The sequence below is a fragment of the Patagioenas fasciata genome, chromosome 1, assembly GCF_037038585.1.
Source record: "Patagioenas fasciata isolate bPatFas1 chromosome 1, bPatFas1.hap1, whole genome shotgun sequence".
Taxonomy (NCBI): domain Eukaryota; kingdom Metazoa; phylum Chordata; class Aves; order Columbiformes; family Columbidae; genus Patagioenas; species Patagioenas fasciata.
Genome location: NC_092520.1, coordinates 94943802 through 94955793, shown reverse-complemented (window position 1 = coordinate 94955793; position 11992 = coordinate 94943802). Strand labels below are relative to the sequence as shown.

The 11992-nt window shown below is 40.4% G+C and overlaps 1 protein-coding gene across 1 annotated transcript; it reads left to right on the top strand.

Moving 5' to 3' along the window:
• The first annotated feature begins 1259 nt into the window (after positions 1-1259).
• PSMG1 (proteasome assembly chaperone 1) lies at positions 1260-9982 on the top strand. The gene is made up of 7 exons (XM_065862018.2): positions 1260-1604; positions 1742-1851; positions 3353-3504; positions 3886-3948; positions 6345-6543; positions 7480-7616; positions 8745-9982. The coding sequence occupies exons 1-7, from the start codon at positions 1474-1476 to the stop codon at positions 8817-8819; spliced, it is 867 nt and encodes a 288-aa protein (XP_065718090.1). The 5' UTR covers positions 1260-1473; the 3' UTR covers positions 8820-9982.
• Positions 9983-11992: the final 2010 nt, after the last annotated feature.

Here is an 11992-nt window from a genome sequence, read left to right as displayed (position 1 = left end):
GCAAGTCAATGGGTATTTTTATTTTATTCATAAACTGAAGCAGCTGCTTATGATCAATGTTCTATGGAGTATAACCTCCAGTACAGGAATAAATACTGGTGTAAGACGTCTTCAGTGAACGTCAGGAGTTTTTATTAATCTTACGTTCAGACAGCTAAAAGCAGGCTGGTAGGTTTCTATTTCTAATTCAGACTTAGATTTTAAAAATACTTTCTCACCCTTTTTCACATGCTGTATTCTCTGTCATACTGCACTCATATACTACGTGTTCATAGTGATCCCTGGCAGCTGGGAGGAGGTTCTGGTCTCTGTACTTAGTATCTGAGTGGGAATTACTGGCTATGGGACTGAAACACTTTATTTTCTTAGCAAAGCAAAGACTGGTTTGCATTTCCTAATTTTATACATAGAGACAGGTTGCAAAGAACCAGTACAGAAAGACGTGATTAAACTGGAAAGGGACTTCTGTTACTCTTCTGCCCTCTAAGAGTTTGATTTTTATTTATTTTTAATTTAAATGAGCATGCTTCCTCTTACCAGAAATGGCCGGTGTCTTGCAGAAAGCAGTTTTGTTACCTTTCTGGTAACTTTAATCCTTCGGCCTTCTTTATTTGGTCTAGCTGTACTCAGGGAAGTGATTTAGTAGACCTGTCAAAGTAGTAGCTTTGTTCAAAAGCTGCTTAATGTGATGCATTTGTAAACTGTTGTGTTTTGGTTTGGGTTGTGGTTTTTTATGTTTGTTTGGGTTTTTGTTTTGTTTTGTTTTTTATGGTATGGTTGGTTTTTTTTTTTTTTTTGGTTTTTGGGGAGGTGCTTTGTTTTAAAGCAGGACCTTAATCTGGGATAGTGAACAGGCTAATGAGCAGCATCAACAGAGGAAAATAATAGCGCAGCACAGGAGTGTTAGGATAATCGAATTATTTAGTATTAAAGACTTTTTTTTTTGTAGTCCACTTCTACATGTACATCATAAGTAAAGCTATACCTCAAACTGCAACGTCACTGCACTCTTATTTGCACGTCTGGTATGTTTAACCTTGCTGTATTTGGGCTTCAGTCCGTGTGTCCCCCGGGGGGCTTCCTTGTTCCTGGGCTGCCCTGTTGTACCGAAGGCAGAGAAGCCCAACCCGCGCCGTACCGACCAGCGGCGGAGGAACAGAGGCTGCGGGTCCCCGCCTTCAGCCCCCTCTTCTTCCGAGATTTCGCCTCGCAAGGCGGAACCTCCTGCCGCCGGTGGGGGGTGGCGAGGCGGCACCGCAGCCTGCGCCGGGGGGACGGGGCTCCGCGGGCGGCAGACGTCGTGCAGCGGTACGGGCCTTGCAGCAGGGACGAGGGTACTCGGCCACCTCTGCGCAGCTGCCGCCGCGGAAGTCTCCGGGGACCGGAGCGTTCCCGGGCGGAGCGGAACTCGGCGGTGCCGGCGAACCGGAGCTTCTGTCCGCGCAAGCGCGGTGAGCGGCGCGGTGAGCGGCCATGGCGACTTTCTTCGGGGAGGTGGTGGTGGCGCCGTCCCGTGCCGGCGTGGACGATGAGGAGTGGGCGGAGGAGGCCCGAGAGGAGACGCCCGAGGACCGGGAGATCCGCAGGGAGCTGGAGAAGAAAAGGTACCGGTCTGGCGGGGCAGCCCGGCCGCTTTCCTCGCCGCTGCGCTGCGGCCTCCGCGACGGACCTCCGGGGGCGGCCTGGGCCGGGCCCTGGGCCCGGGGGTCGCTGCGCCACCGCCCTGCGCCTCTTTTGCCAGGGAGATCGACGTCCTGTGGACCCTGAAGTCGGGCGCGTCCTTGGAGAGCTCTGCCGGCCAGCCGTTTGTGTGCTCGAAATTCATCGTGGCAATAGGACACAACGCTGCAGGTATGTGGTGTGTGAACCGTGAAACCGAACCTACTGAGAGTGTAAAATGCTGGCGTTTTCTTAGTATTGCCCGAATTTGAGAAGGCTGGAATTTGGCATCTGCTCTAGGTGAACCTGATTTGGCAGGTGGGTTGGACTATATGATCTCCAGATGTCCCTTCCAACCCCAAACGTTCTGTGGTTCTGTGGAAGAAAGTGTAAGTGTGCCAGGACACTCCCTTTGCCATACTCACTCTGCATGCCCCATGCCATAGTTCATCGTGTGTCTCTGTTGGGCTAAAGGTCCTTACGGGTGTTCAGCCCCTCATTTAGGGAGCAGAGTTTGAACCCTGCGGCAGCTGGGCCATCCTGAGAAAGCTGAAGTTGGTCTGTGCATGTGAAGCATGGGGTTTGTTCTGGCTGCTTGTTCCTCCTGTGTGAAATGATACATTTTCAGTTGAAATATGTTTTGGTTTTGGATTTTAGTTGTAACAACCCCACTTTCCCTTTGTCTGACACTTGTTTGGTAGACTTTCCTGGATTATTTGTTAATTGGCAAAAGTTTTCTTCTAAGAGTAGTGAGTTGCTTAGTGCAGACTAGTGTTTTGAAGTAGGGATCTGTCAAAAACATAACATTGTAAGTCAATAAGCTGTAATTTCCTTAACTTCTAATGAACAGTGACTTTTTACTTTTTTCCTTGACCAGTCAGTCCCTTTTTAATATGATAATTCTCCACTTCTTCAAAATGACCTTTTTTGAGATGGGTATTTACTGATTAGACCTAGAGCCTTTAAACGCCCTCTCCCCTTCCCAAACACACTTAGCAAGGTCTTGAGCTTTTTAATAGCTGTTTCCCTGTGAATATAAAGAAGTTTTATTTCTTCATTATATTTAGGTCGCATCTAGATGACATTTAGGTGATTGATATCAATGTTAAGTTTGGTAACTTGTTTTTTCTTTTTTCAGTTTTTCCCTTGAAAAACAATTATAGATATTTTAGATCTGTCTTCCATTTAACAGTAATTTTTGACAGGAATTTGATTTATGAACATTTGATTTAGGATCTCTTTTTGCCCTAAGTCATGCATACTCTCTTCTCTGCTTCCTAGAGCCAGTGTAATAGTTCTCCCTTACGTGTTCAGTGAATTTGTGTTTTTTCTGAGAAATCTGTTATATCTGATATGTTAAGAAATATTAAAGACTTAATATTTCCATCCTTAAAGTGTAATAAAGGAATCAAAGTTGACCGTAGTGATATAATTTCTAAGAATACATGTTTTTGATGGTAGGGATCTCTGTACATAGAACTGCTCTTCGTCTTTTAGGTCTTGATATGCTGAGGTTGCTCTCATTCTTGGTCTTTGCTGCATTTGGTCAATAAATGTATGTCAATAAAAATCAGTTATTACATTTTTAAAAAACTTGAGATTGCAAAGAAATAATCTAATTCAGTTCAGGCATTTATTTGTGGAACAGAGATTTTATTCGTTATAAACCAACAGTATTTATTGTTTTTTGCAGCTTTCCTGTCTTCTTTTATTCTGGATTCTGTATGTTGGGAAGTAGTTGGAGTTGTGAAGCTGTGGAATGAGTGGTGTCGGACATCCAACACAACAAATGTCCTCCCGACAGATTCTTTCTGTTTGTTCTACCGATTAATATCAGATCCGACAGTAAGTGACTTATGCGTGAATTCCTCTGTATTTTAGCTTTCTGAAAAAGAACAACTTTTGTCCACCTGTCCTGCTTCCCAGGACAAACAAAGCATTAAGGCTGGGGTATTCTGGATTAATCTCACAAAAAATCTGAAGGGTCATTTTGCTCACCAAAATTATGTGAAGTTCTGGCACGTGAAATTCCACACGAAGATGATGTGTGAGAGCCTGATTGTTTCACATCAGCTGTGAACAGCCAATTAACGTTGCAATAGAGTTGAAGAAGCTGAAGAAAACTGAACAAGTTGTTGGCTGCAGTCACATCATCTTTGCATATGATTATGAGCTGTTGTTGTGCTCTTCAAACCACTTGCTTATGCAACTTTTCTGTTTTTTAAGGTTTTGTTGTGCCAGTGTAGTTGCTACGTTGCTGAGGATCAACAGTTCCAGTGGCTTGAAAAGGTAAAACTGGCAAGACAACAAATTGAGTAATGAAATTTTATGGGTGGGGGATCTTCAACATAGTGCAAGTGCCCCTTCCTCTCTGATATTCTCAACATGACAGTGTTGTAAATAACTGTTTTCCCTGTGGCTTTCTTTTCTTAAATATTCAATAAATGAACAAATTTATTGTCTGCAGATTCTGTGAAATGCCTTTCTAGAATTTACCAGTTGTATTTGCTGTAACTTAACAACTTTGTGCAATAACTTCTTTTGCACAGATTCAGTTTTGTTGCCCTTAACTATTTTCCAAACCTTTTTCCTGTTTGGCTTAAATTTTCTTTGGCTTACTGAGGCTCTGGGAGAATCCCTCCTTAAAAAATAATACCTGCATTTGTACAGCTGCCAAGTGATGACGAGACAAGCCTGTTGTGAAGCCTGTGATGTGTGATATCTTTACTAATGGGTGTGTTCTGTTCCTTTCACAAGGAGGAACTCTAAAGGTGCCTCCAGAGCAGTATCTTCCCCGTTTGTTCATAGACATAGTATGCCAGGTGCCTTACCCCGGCATCACACAAGTGCTGCTGGGTCATTCATGTCCCTCATTAAAATCTACATGGTGATATTCAAAGATGAACTGGAGGGTGTGAAATGTTCTGGCTGTCGATTTCTCTTTACAGATTTGGGTCAGTGCTTAGCCTGAGGGGAGTATGGCTTGTTTTGTCTTTCTGTCTGTCTGCTAACACACCTTCCTTTAAATCTCTGCTGATCTGATGAAGCTATTATGTGATGCTGAAGTTGTGTAGGGCTGTGGCTAGAGATACAAAGAGCCGGATAAAAAGCGGTGTGTCCATCTGCTGGGAGCAAGTCCTCAGCCTGAGCTGAGTGACAGCTGCTCAGTTGGTCCAGCTGGCATGTCGGGAGGATTTCTTGGTTGGGAGGGAGAACCATACGAGCATCTCGGTGTGAGGGAGCCAGAGGGATTACGGGAAGGCAAAGAGGATGGAAAACCAGCGTAACTTCACTGAGCGATACAGGAATATCAGACCCAAGTTTGTGGAAAACTAGCCCTTTGTCGTTCCTTGGCTTCTTGAAGAGATTAATTCACTTTGGTGGAGAGTCATGGTTCACTTCAAAGTTTATAAATCCTAAGGCCCTAATATTTTGGTTTTGCTGTATTCCACACATTTTTGCACTTCATTTAAACTGGGATTACAAAAGAAAAATGATTGTGGTTTTACTGTCTTCTGTTTGTGTTTTTCCAGCTCTTTGTATGTGTTATATCAAATGTGGATGTTTATGAACAGTAGGAGTGTACAGTTTTTACCAAGTCAATGTTGTTGAGTGTTTTTAGACTTCATGGTTATTGATATTTTTAAATGTGCGGCAGAAATGTTGTGCTGGTAATCTTCTGCTTCTAGTGTGAGTTACAGAACTGTTCTGTGTGCTTCGTAAATTCTGATTCACTGAGCATCCTCACATTCTCTGTGGGTCTCTTTTACCTCTGTGTATGTTTTCTCAGTAAGTGGTCACTGACAAAATGAGAACATACAGACCAAAGTTTCGCATTAATGCATACCAGCCAGTGTTTCCAACGAAATAGATATACTGTAAATTGAAACTATGTGAAAACTGAAAAGTTATGTCAGTTTTAAACTGCGGTTCCTACCCCATACAGAAACAGGCGAATGTCTGTAATGTTTACCAAATTCCCTGTTGCCTTGTTAAACATAAATCGGAAGAGGACAGTGTAAAAGGAAGGTGCAGGTTTATGATGCTTCTGTTCATTTTGACATATGTTCTGTAAAAACAGTGGAGCACTGTGCAGCGTGTTGGTTTCTGATGGCATGCAGTAGATCCAATAGTACAATGTTTTTGAAACTCTCTTCTTTGAGGAAAGCTGGAGAAAATAAGGTTCTCTTTGTCAACTCTCAATTTCACTTGAATATAATTACATAAAATCTGAATATTTAAAATGCAGGCTCTCTTTAAGTACTACAGAACATCTGGTGAGCACAATTTCAAGTGTCTTGCATCTTAGAAAGCTGCCTTCCTCTCATAAGCAGCCTGGGTTTATTTGGAGGACTTTTCTTTCTTTGATTGCCATTAATAAAAATAGTAAATCTTAGGATATTTGCAGGTGAACAGAAGATGCTGAAAACCTAAGGCCTCTAAAGAAAATTATAGGCTTGATAAATATGTTAGCTGGTGTTTTTTTTTTTTTTTTAATCTCCGTCCCAAGAGCAATGCATGTGAAATTTCTACCTCAAGTTTGTGATTTAAATTTTGGTTGATCCTGCAAACCTGAGTTAAATTACCATTTGCTATCTGTACTGAAATTGAAACAAATCTTTGTGGTTTTATGCTTTTATTGTGAGAAGATAAATTTTGCTCATGTATTAACATTTTTATTTCAGGTTTTTGGCTGTATGCAAAAGGAGGGCTTGCAAGTAACCATTCTTTCAACGTGTCCTGTAGCTGATTATAAAACTCAGGAATCCACTTTAACACTTCCAGCTCCGTTTCTGAAAGCCTTGAAGACAAAAGAATTCAAAGAGCAGATCTGCTGCCCACTGCTGGAACAACCCAACATTGTGCGAGATCTTCCTGCTGCTGGTATCCTGCAATTCCAGTTATTTACAATGCTGCTGGTGGCAACACAAAGTTCACCTGGAAGAGCATCCCATTGCAATTAGAATTTTCACTTAATTGTGTGAGAGAGCTAGCAAGTTAGCTTTTTGAAAATTAATTCCTAACAGTTTGACATCTTAACATAGTGCCTTGTAAAATAGGGACAAATTTCAAAACCACCCAGAGATCATTTTACCCCGTATGTGTAGGACATAAGCACTAGCAAATTCTTCAGTATAACCTCACAAAGCATATTGTGTATTGGGGTTTTTGAGCATTTTACTTAGGAACTAAGTGTGTTTTACTGAGTTGTTTTCATCTAAGCATCCAACCTGAGGCTCAAAAAGTCCTTTCTTTGTATTACAGGTAAAGTTGGTTTTACAGTTTTTCGGTTTTATTACATAAAGTAATAAAAACCTGAGGCTTTTAATTATGGAGTACCTAATTAGTCGTGGCATCGTGAGGAAAAACTTGTCTGGCAGGAGCTATAAGTGGATGATTTTTCTAGGAAAGTTTATCTTGTTTGCACTTTGTTTGGTTGGGTTCTTTGTTGTTGATTTGGGTTTCGTGGTTGGTTAGTTTTTGTTGGTTTGGTTGTTTGGGGGTTTTGAGGGTCTCTTGTTTGTTTGGGTTTTTTTACGGAAGCTAATGTTATTTTTGTTTACCAATAATATACGGTTTCCAGTTAAGGTATTTGCCAGGAAAAAAATACCAGCTGCATTTTACTAATTTTTGGTGGTTTGTTGTTTTGTGTACCTGAAGAATGAGGGGTGGCTGGTCTGGCAGCGAGTATCCTGAGTAGATGATTTATAAACTTCCATGCTTTTGAAGTTCTGGCCAGACCAAATGTGCTTTTATAGACAGAGCTGCAATTCCTTCTCTGTTGAATGTAACACACATTTTCTTGTGCCTTGTATTTAGTTTTGAGCTATTGTCAAGTATGGCAGATTCCTGCAGTGTTGTATCAGTGTTACACTGATGGCATCAAGCTGGACACGGTTACTGTTGAAGCGTTCAGGCCTCTGCTTTCCTGTAAAATCCTGAACAGTTTAGTCAAGGTAAAATTTCATATTTAAAAATTACTGGGAGGTTTGGTCTGTTTTGGTCTGTGTTTCGTCTCTTGCATTCTGCTTATGTATGTAATATACAGAAATGTACAGACTTTATTGACAGAGGCCAATGATTTCTGGTATTAGTACCTGCTGTAACTATTTACATCTGTTCATAAATTGCTTAGAAATAACGAATCTGCAGCTTCCCTACAAACTTCATTTTGACTTTTCAGGCTCCTCTAGTGGTATTAGTGTGTCAGGGAGGGATTTCTTATGATCATTTAAGCTGCAGTTTGCTTTCAACGTGTCTCGTTGAAATGTTTAAGTATAGCTGTTTCACATTCTACATTCATGTGCAAGAATGTTCTAGCTCTGTCTTGTGCAGTGCGTGGAAGTTGCTTAAGAAATTTATTTTGGCCTATAACTTCTTTCTGAATTTCTAAAGATGATTCCTCACAGTTTTGCACTAATTAAGCAGCTCTGAAATCACGGCATTGTAGGTATTAAAGTGAATGTTTTGCCCCTTTCTGAAAAGTTTTTAATTGAAATGTAGTTTGTTCAAAACACTCTCCTCAGTTTTGCCAGTTGAGCTTACATTTACGTGACAGAGAAGGTTTATGTGTACTGTTATTTCAGCTTTAAATATGGGAATTGTGACTTAGCAGACCAGTATAAGCTGCAATGAAAACTAAATGAGTCTAACAACCTAGTATGTAAATGTTTAAACTCTAAAGGAGAAAAACACCAAATATGCAGGCTCTTCTTTTCCTACAAAAACGAGGAGGAATGCAAATTAACAAATCCCATTCTATGGTTGACCTGCAAATTCATTTTGGAGTCTTTAGCAGATCTCTGGACCACCCTTGAAGGTGTCTAAAAAAATGTATAGATGAGGTTCTTAGGGACATGGTTTAGTGCCAGAGTTAGGTTATGTTTGGACTTGATGATCTTTAGGGTCTCTTCCATCCAAAATGATTCTATGATTCAGAATACCTGAGGTTTGCTCACAGTTAACATTTTAATCAAACTGATATTCAGAGAAATGAAAAATTGGAATAGAGGACACTGAAACTTTTTTGCATTGTTTTGTTAGCAGCAATGTAGCTAATGCAAATAATCTTTTCCTTTTCCTAGGATGTATCTGAAAGCACAAAGATTTTGAAGAAGTTACTGACGACCAATGAAATTCACAATAATATCTATATCTAAAGAGGACATTTATGGCACAGACTGTACTTCCGTAAACACCAGTTTATTCTGTAGAGGATACTTCGGAATTGTAGTTGTTTCCTTAAAAGTGGAATAAATTCCAGTAGATTTTTACTTTTACACTCATTTTTGTTACTTTCAAATTCATCACTGCAAACAGGTGTATCTGCATGGCTTAGGAGATTTTCTTGTGGAGCAATTTTAGGGAAGATACCGTGAATATGAAAAGCAACTTCTGTTGGCAGCTTCAGTCCTTGAGGAGGAGCCGTGGAGGCGCAGGAGCGTTCTCTGCTGTCACATCTCTTGCAACAGTGGGAACCTCTCCCAGTGAAGTGGGGTGGTGGGCTTGCAAACTGCTTCAGCTGGATTTGCCAGGGCAAACTGATTTAATCTGTCCACTTTAAAACTCTGAATTGCTGGCAATGGTAGGAATAGTACCAGATTTTTTATGTGGAGTGTGTGATTTTTAGAGGAAAGTAAAAGTTCAAGTTTTAAAAGTGTCTCAAAAAGTTCTCTGAAAGTTGGTAACAATTTCAGTAGTGTATTTAAAATATTTGTTAGGATTGTCATGCAGTTCTGACTTGCATATATCCTCTGTTAAACTGAGCATTTTGTTTAAGAAAATGGTGTTTCAGATAGTATTTCTGTTGCTACCAGGTAGTTCACTGGTGGTGTCACTGCACAGAGATCTTTAAATTGCATGTAGCTTATCCATTTGGAACAAAAGGATAACAGCTTTGAAGTTCTCTACTAAGTTTAACTTTGACTTAAGACTGGGTGCCCAGTGGACAATTTTGAACAATGTTTTCCTTCAACAGAACTGTCATCCCTTTGATTTTGAAAGTGGTTGGCTCAGTCACCATCCACTGAAGCAAGTAACCCCTGGCTTCAGCAGACCCAACACAGCTTCTGGTTTGGAAATTTTGTAACTGCACACTGTATCGCAGTTTCAACATCAATAGAATATTCTTGATGTGGATACAACCTTAGACATTGATTTTAAATTTCTCTTAATATCATTACAGATAAGCAACTGTTGCGTTAAGTGGTACTGTATTTTGGAACAAACTCTGAAGCATAAAATACAGGACATTGATCCTTTTGTTTTGTTTTCCATTTCTGTGCGGCATTTTAATTAAAATCTGTTTCTATGTCTGATCTGAGCAGAGAATTCTGTTGTTCTGAAAGAGTTGCACATTGTCTGCACCATTTTCTTACTTGTGTACTGAATGTGTTTGATTCGTAATAAATTAAGTACATAATAATATATTTAATAATAAATATACAGGCTCTTATAGGAACTGTAAATATTCTTCCAGTATTGGTTTTATCACCCACGCAGTTTGCAGTGTTTCAGAGCAGTTATCCATTTAATTATAATTCAGTTTTTGCTACCTGGGTTTATGCTGAGGTGTGAGAATACTCTTAAAGACCTTGAATAAAAGTGGCAAACAAAACACTCAGCAGCTTGGAAGATAAAATTAGAAAGACAGAAAACAGGTGTAGTGGCAGAATACTCTGGCAGCTGATGATTCTTGCTTCAAAGGGCGTGATAGCTCTCCATAGCTGGAAATGTTTATGTGGGGTGTGGTGCTTTTTCTGTTGGATGGTACCAAGCCAGCGGTTTCACCGTATGTATCCAGGAATAATTCTGTGACCCCTCTTACAGATGAAGTCAAGCTCTGTGCAGCGCTCCTCTCTGGTGTGAAACTGTATAGGTCAGACCACATGCACACCGTGTAGTCAGTACAGCTCTCCCTCATCCATGTCAGCTGGATTGTGCTGTATAAATTGGAAATGTCAGCCTTCTCCAGTGCACAGTACTATAGGGGAGTGAAAGAAGATATTTCAATTTAAAATTCCTTCTATCTTCCATAATTTGGTGGATGAAGTAGCTCATATTCACCCCTTTAAAACAAGTAGTTCTGGAAGCAACAGAATTAGTGATGCCTGAATATGTAATAAAATAGGAGCATTGGCTGAAGATTTTTTCGTATTTAAACATTGCTAAGTTCTATGCTCCCCAGTATCTAGTAAGAGCCTGCAATAAGGATTTGTTTAAAACAACTGCTGGTTTTTATAATACTTGTGGGAGTGTAGAAACTTCAAAATCTTTTGTCAAATGTGGCAGATGGCTTCAAAAGTTCTGGGAGTAGAAGTGCATTCTTGCCTGCATGTCTGAACTGTGATTGTAGAAGACTTGTTTCCTTAAGGTATTGGGCTAAATGCAAATAATGAAACCAGAGAGAGTAAGCTATTAGACTAGAAGAATTTTCTTTTTCCAGTTTTCAAATAATCTGAGCCACTTGTTAGCCATATTTTTTTTCAGATAACATAGACCTGTCTTCTTCTGTCTTGCAAACCAAGGATGCAGCCTCTTCTCGAGTCTAATCTGATTTATTGTGCTACAGAATATATTGGGTAGGTAGACGTGTTCTGTCTTTCCTCGAAGGACATGACTCAAAGGTGATGTGCCTGACCTAATTCTTAAGTCTGGAATCACATTGTTCTTTAATGAAGCTGCTTGAGTTTTAGCTTGTAACATGTTTGTGTTTGCAGTTTAGATCACAGGTGTATGAGTACAGGACTCTACAGACACAGTTAGAAGGTAACGTCCAAGCCAGCAATCTGGATTTTATTTGAATTTGTTACAAAATCTCCACATTTGAATGCCCAGAACAGCAATATACCTGCTACTCTGCTTTAATTTTTCCCTGTGGTTGTTGTGATCACATCCAGTGCAGTGACTCCAGTAATAAAATTCTTGCAGCCTTTTGAAAATCCAGCATGAAAACATCCACTCTGCTTCCTAAGGTCTTCTCTATCCCATGATGTTCCTTTTGGATTTAACATGATGTACCAGTTCTTCCTGTGCCATTCTTCCATCAGTCCATCCTTGACCCCACACATGATGCAGCTCTCTGTCCCCTTCTTATGTGAAAGTCTCCTCATCATACTGCATGTCTCTAGCAAACAATTTAAGTCTTCCTAGACTCTAGCCTTCCTAGACTCCAGCCTTCCCAGGCTGCCAGCAAGTATCTTGGGCTCTGCCCTGCAAACCGCTTTCTTGCCAAAGCCTCAGAGCAACAACCTCACTTATGACATGTAATTTTATAGTTTCTATGCCAAGAACTGTATTAAGAATTTCTGGAAGTCAAGCAGTCAAGATTTAG

Excerpts from the sequence above, each read along its gene's own strand:
- PSMG1 (XM_065862018.2), top strand. The coding sequence starts at position 1,474 with ATGGCGACTTTCTTCGGGGAGGTGGTGGTGGCGCCGTCCCGTGCCGGC. Across the intron at positions 1,605-1,741 it reads AGGGAGCTGGAGAAGAAAAG|GGAGATCGACGTCCTGTGGA; the intron begins GTACCGGTCTGG and ends CTCTTTTGCCAG. Across the intron at positions 3,505-3,885 it reads GATTAATATCAGATCCGACA|GTTTTGTTGTGCCAGTGTAG; the intron begins GTAAGTGACTTA and ends CTGTTTTTTAAG.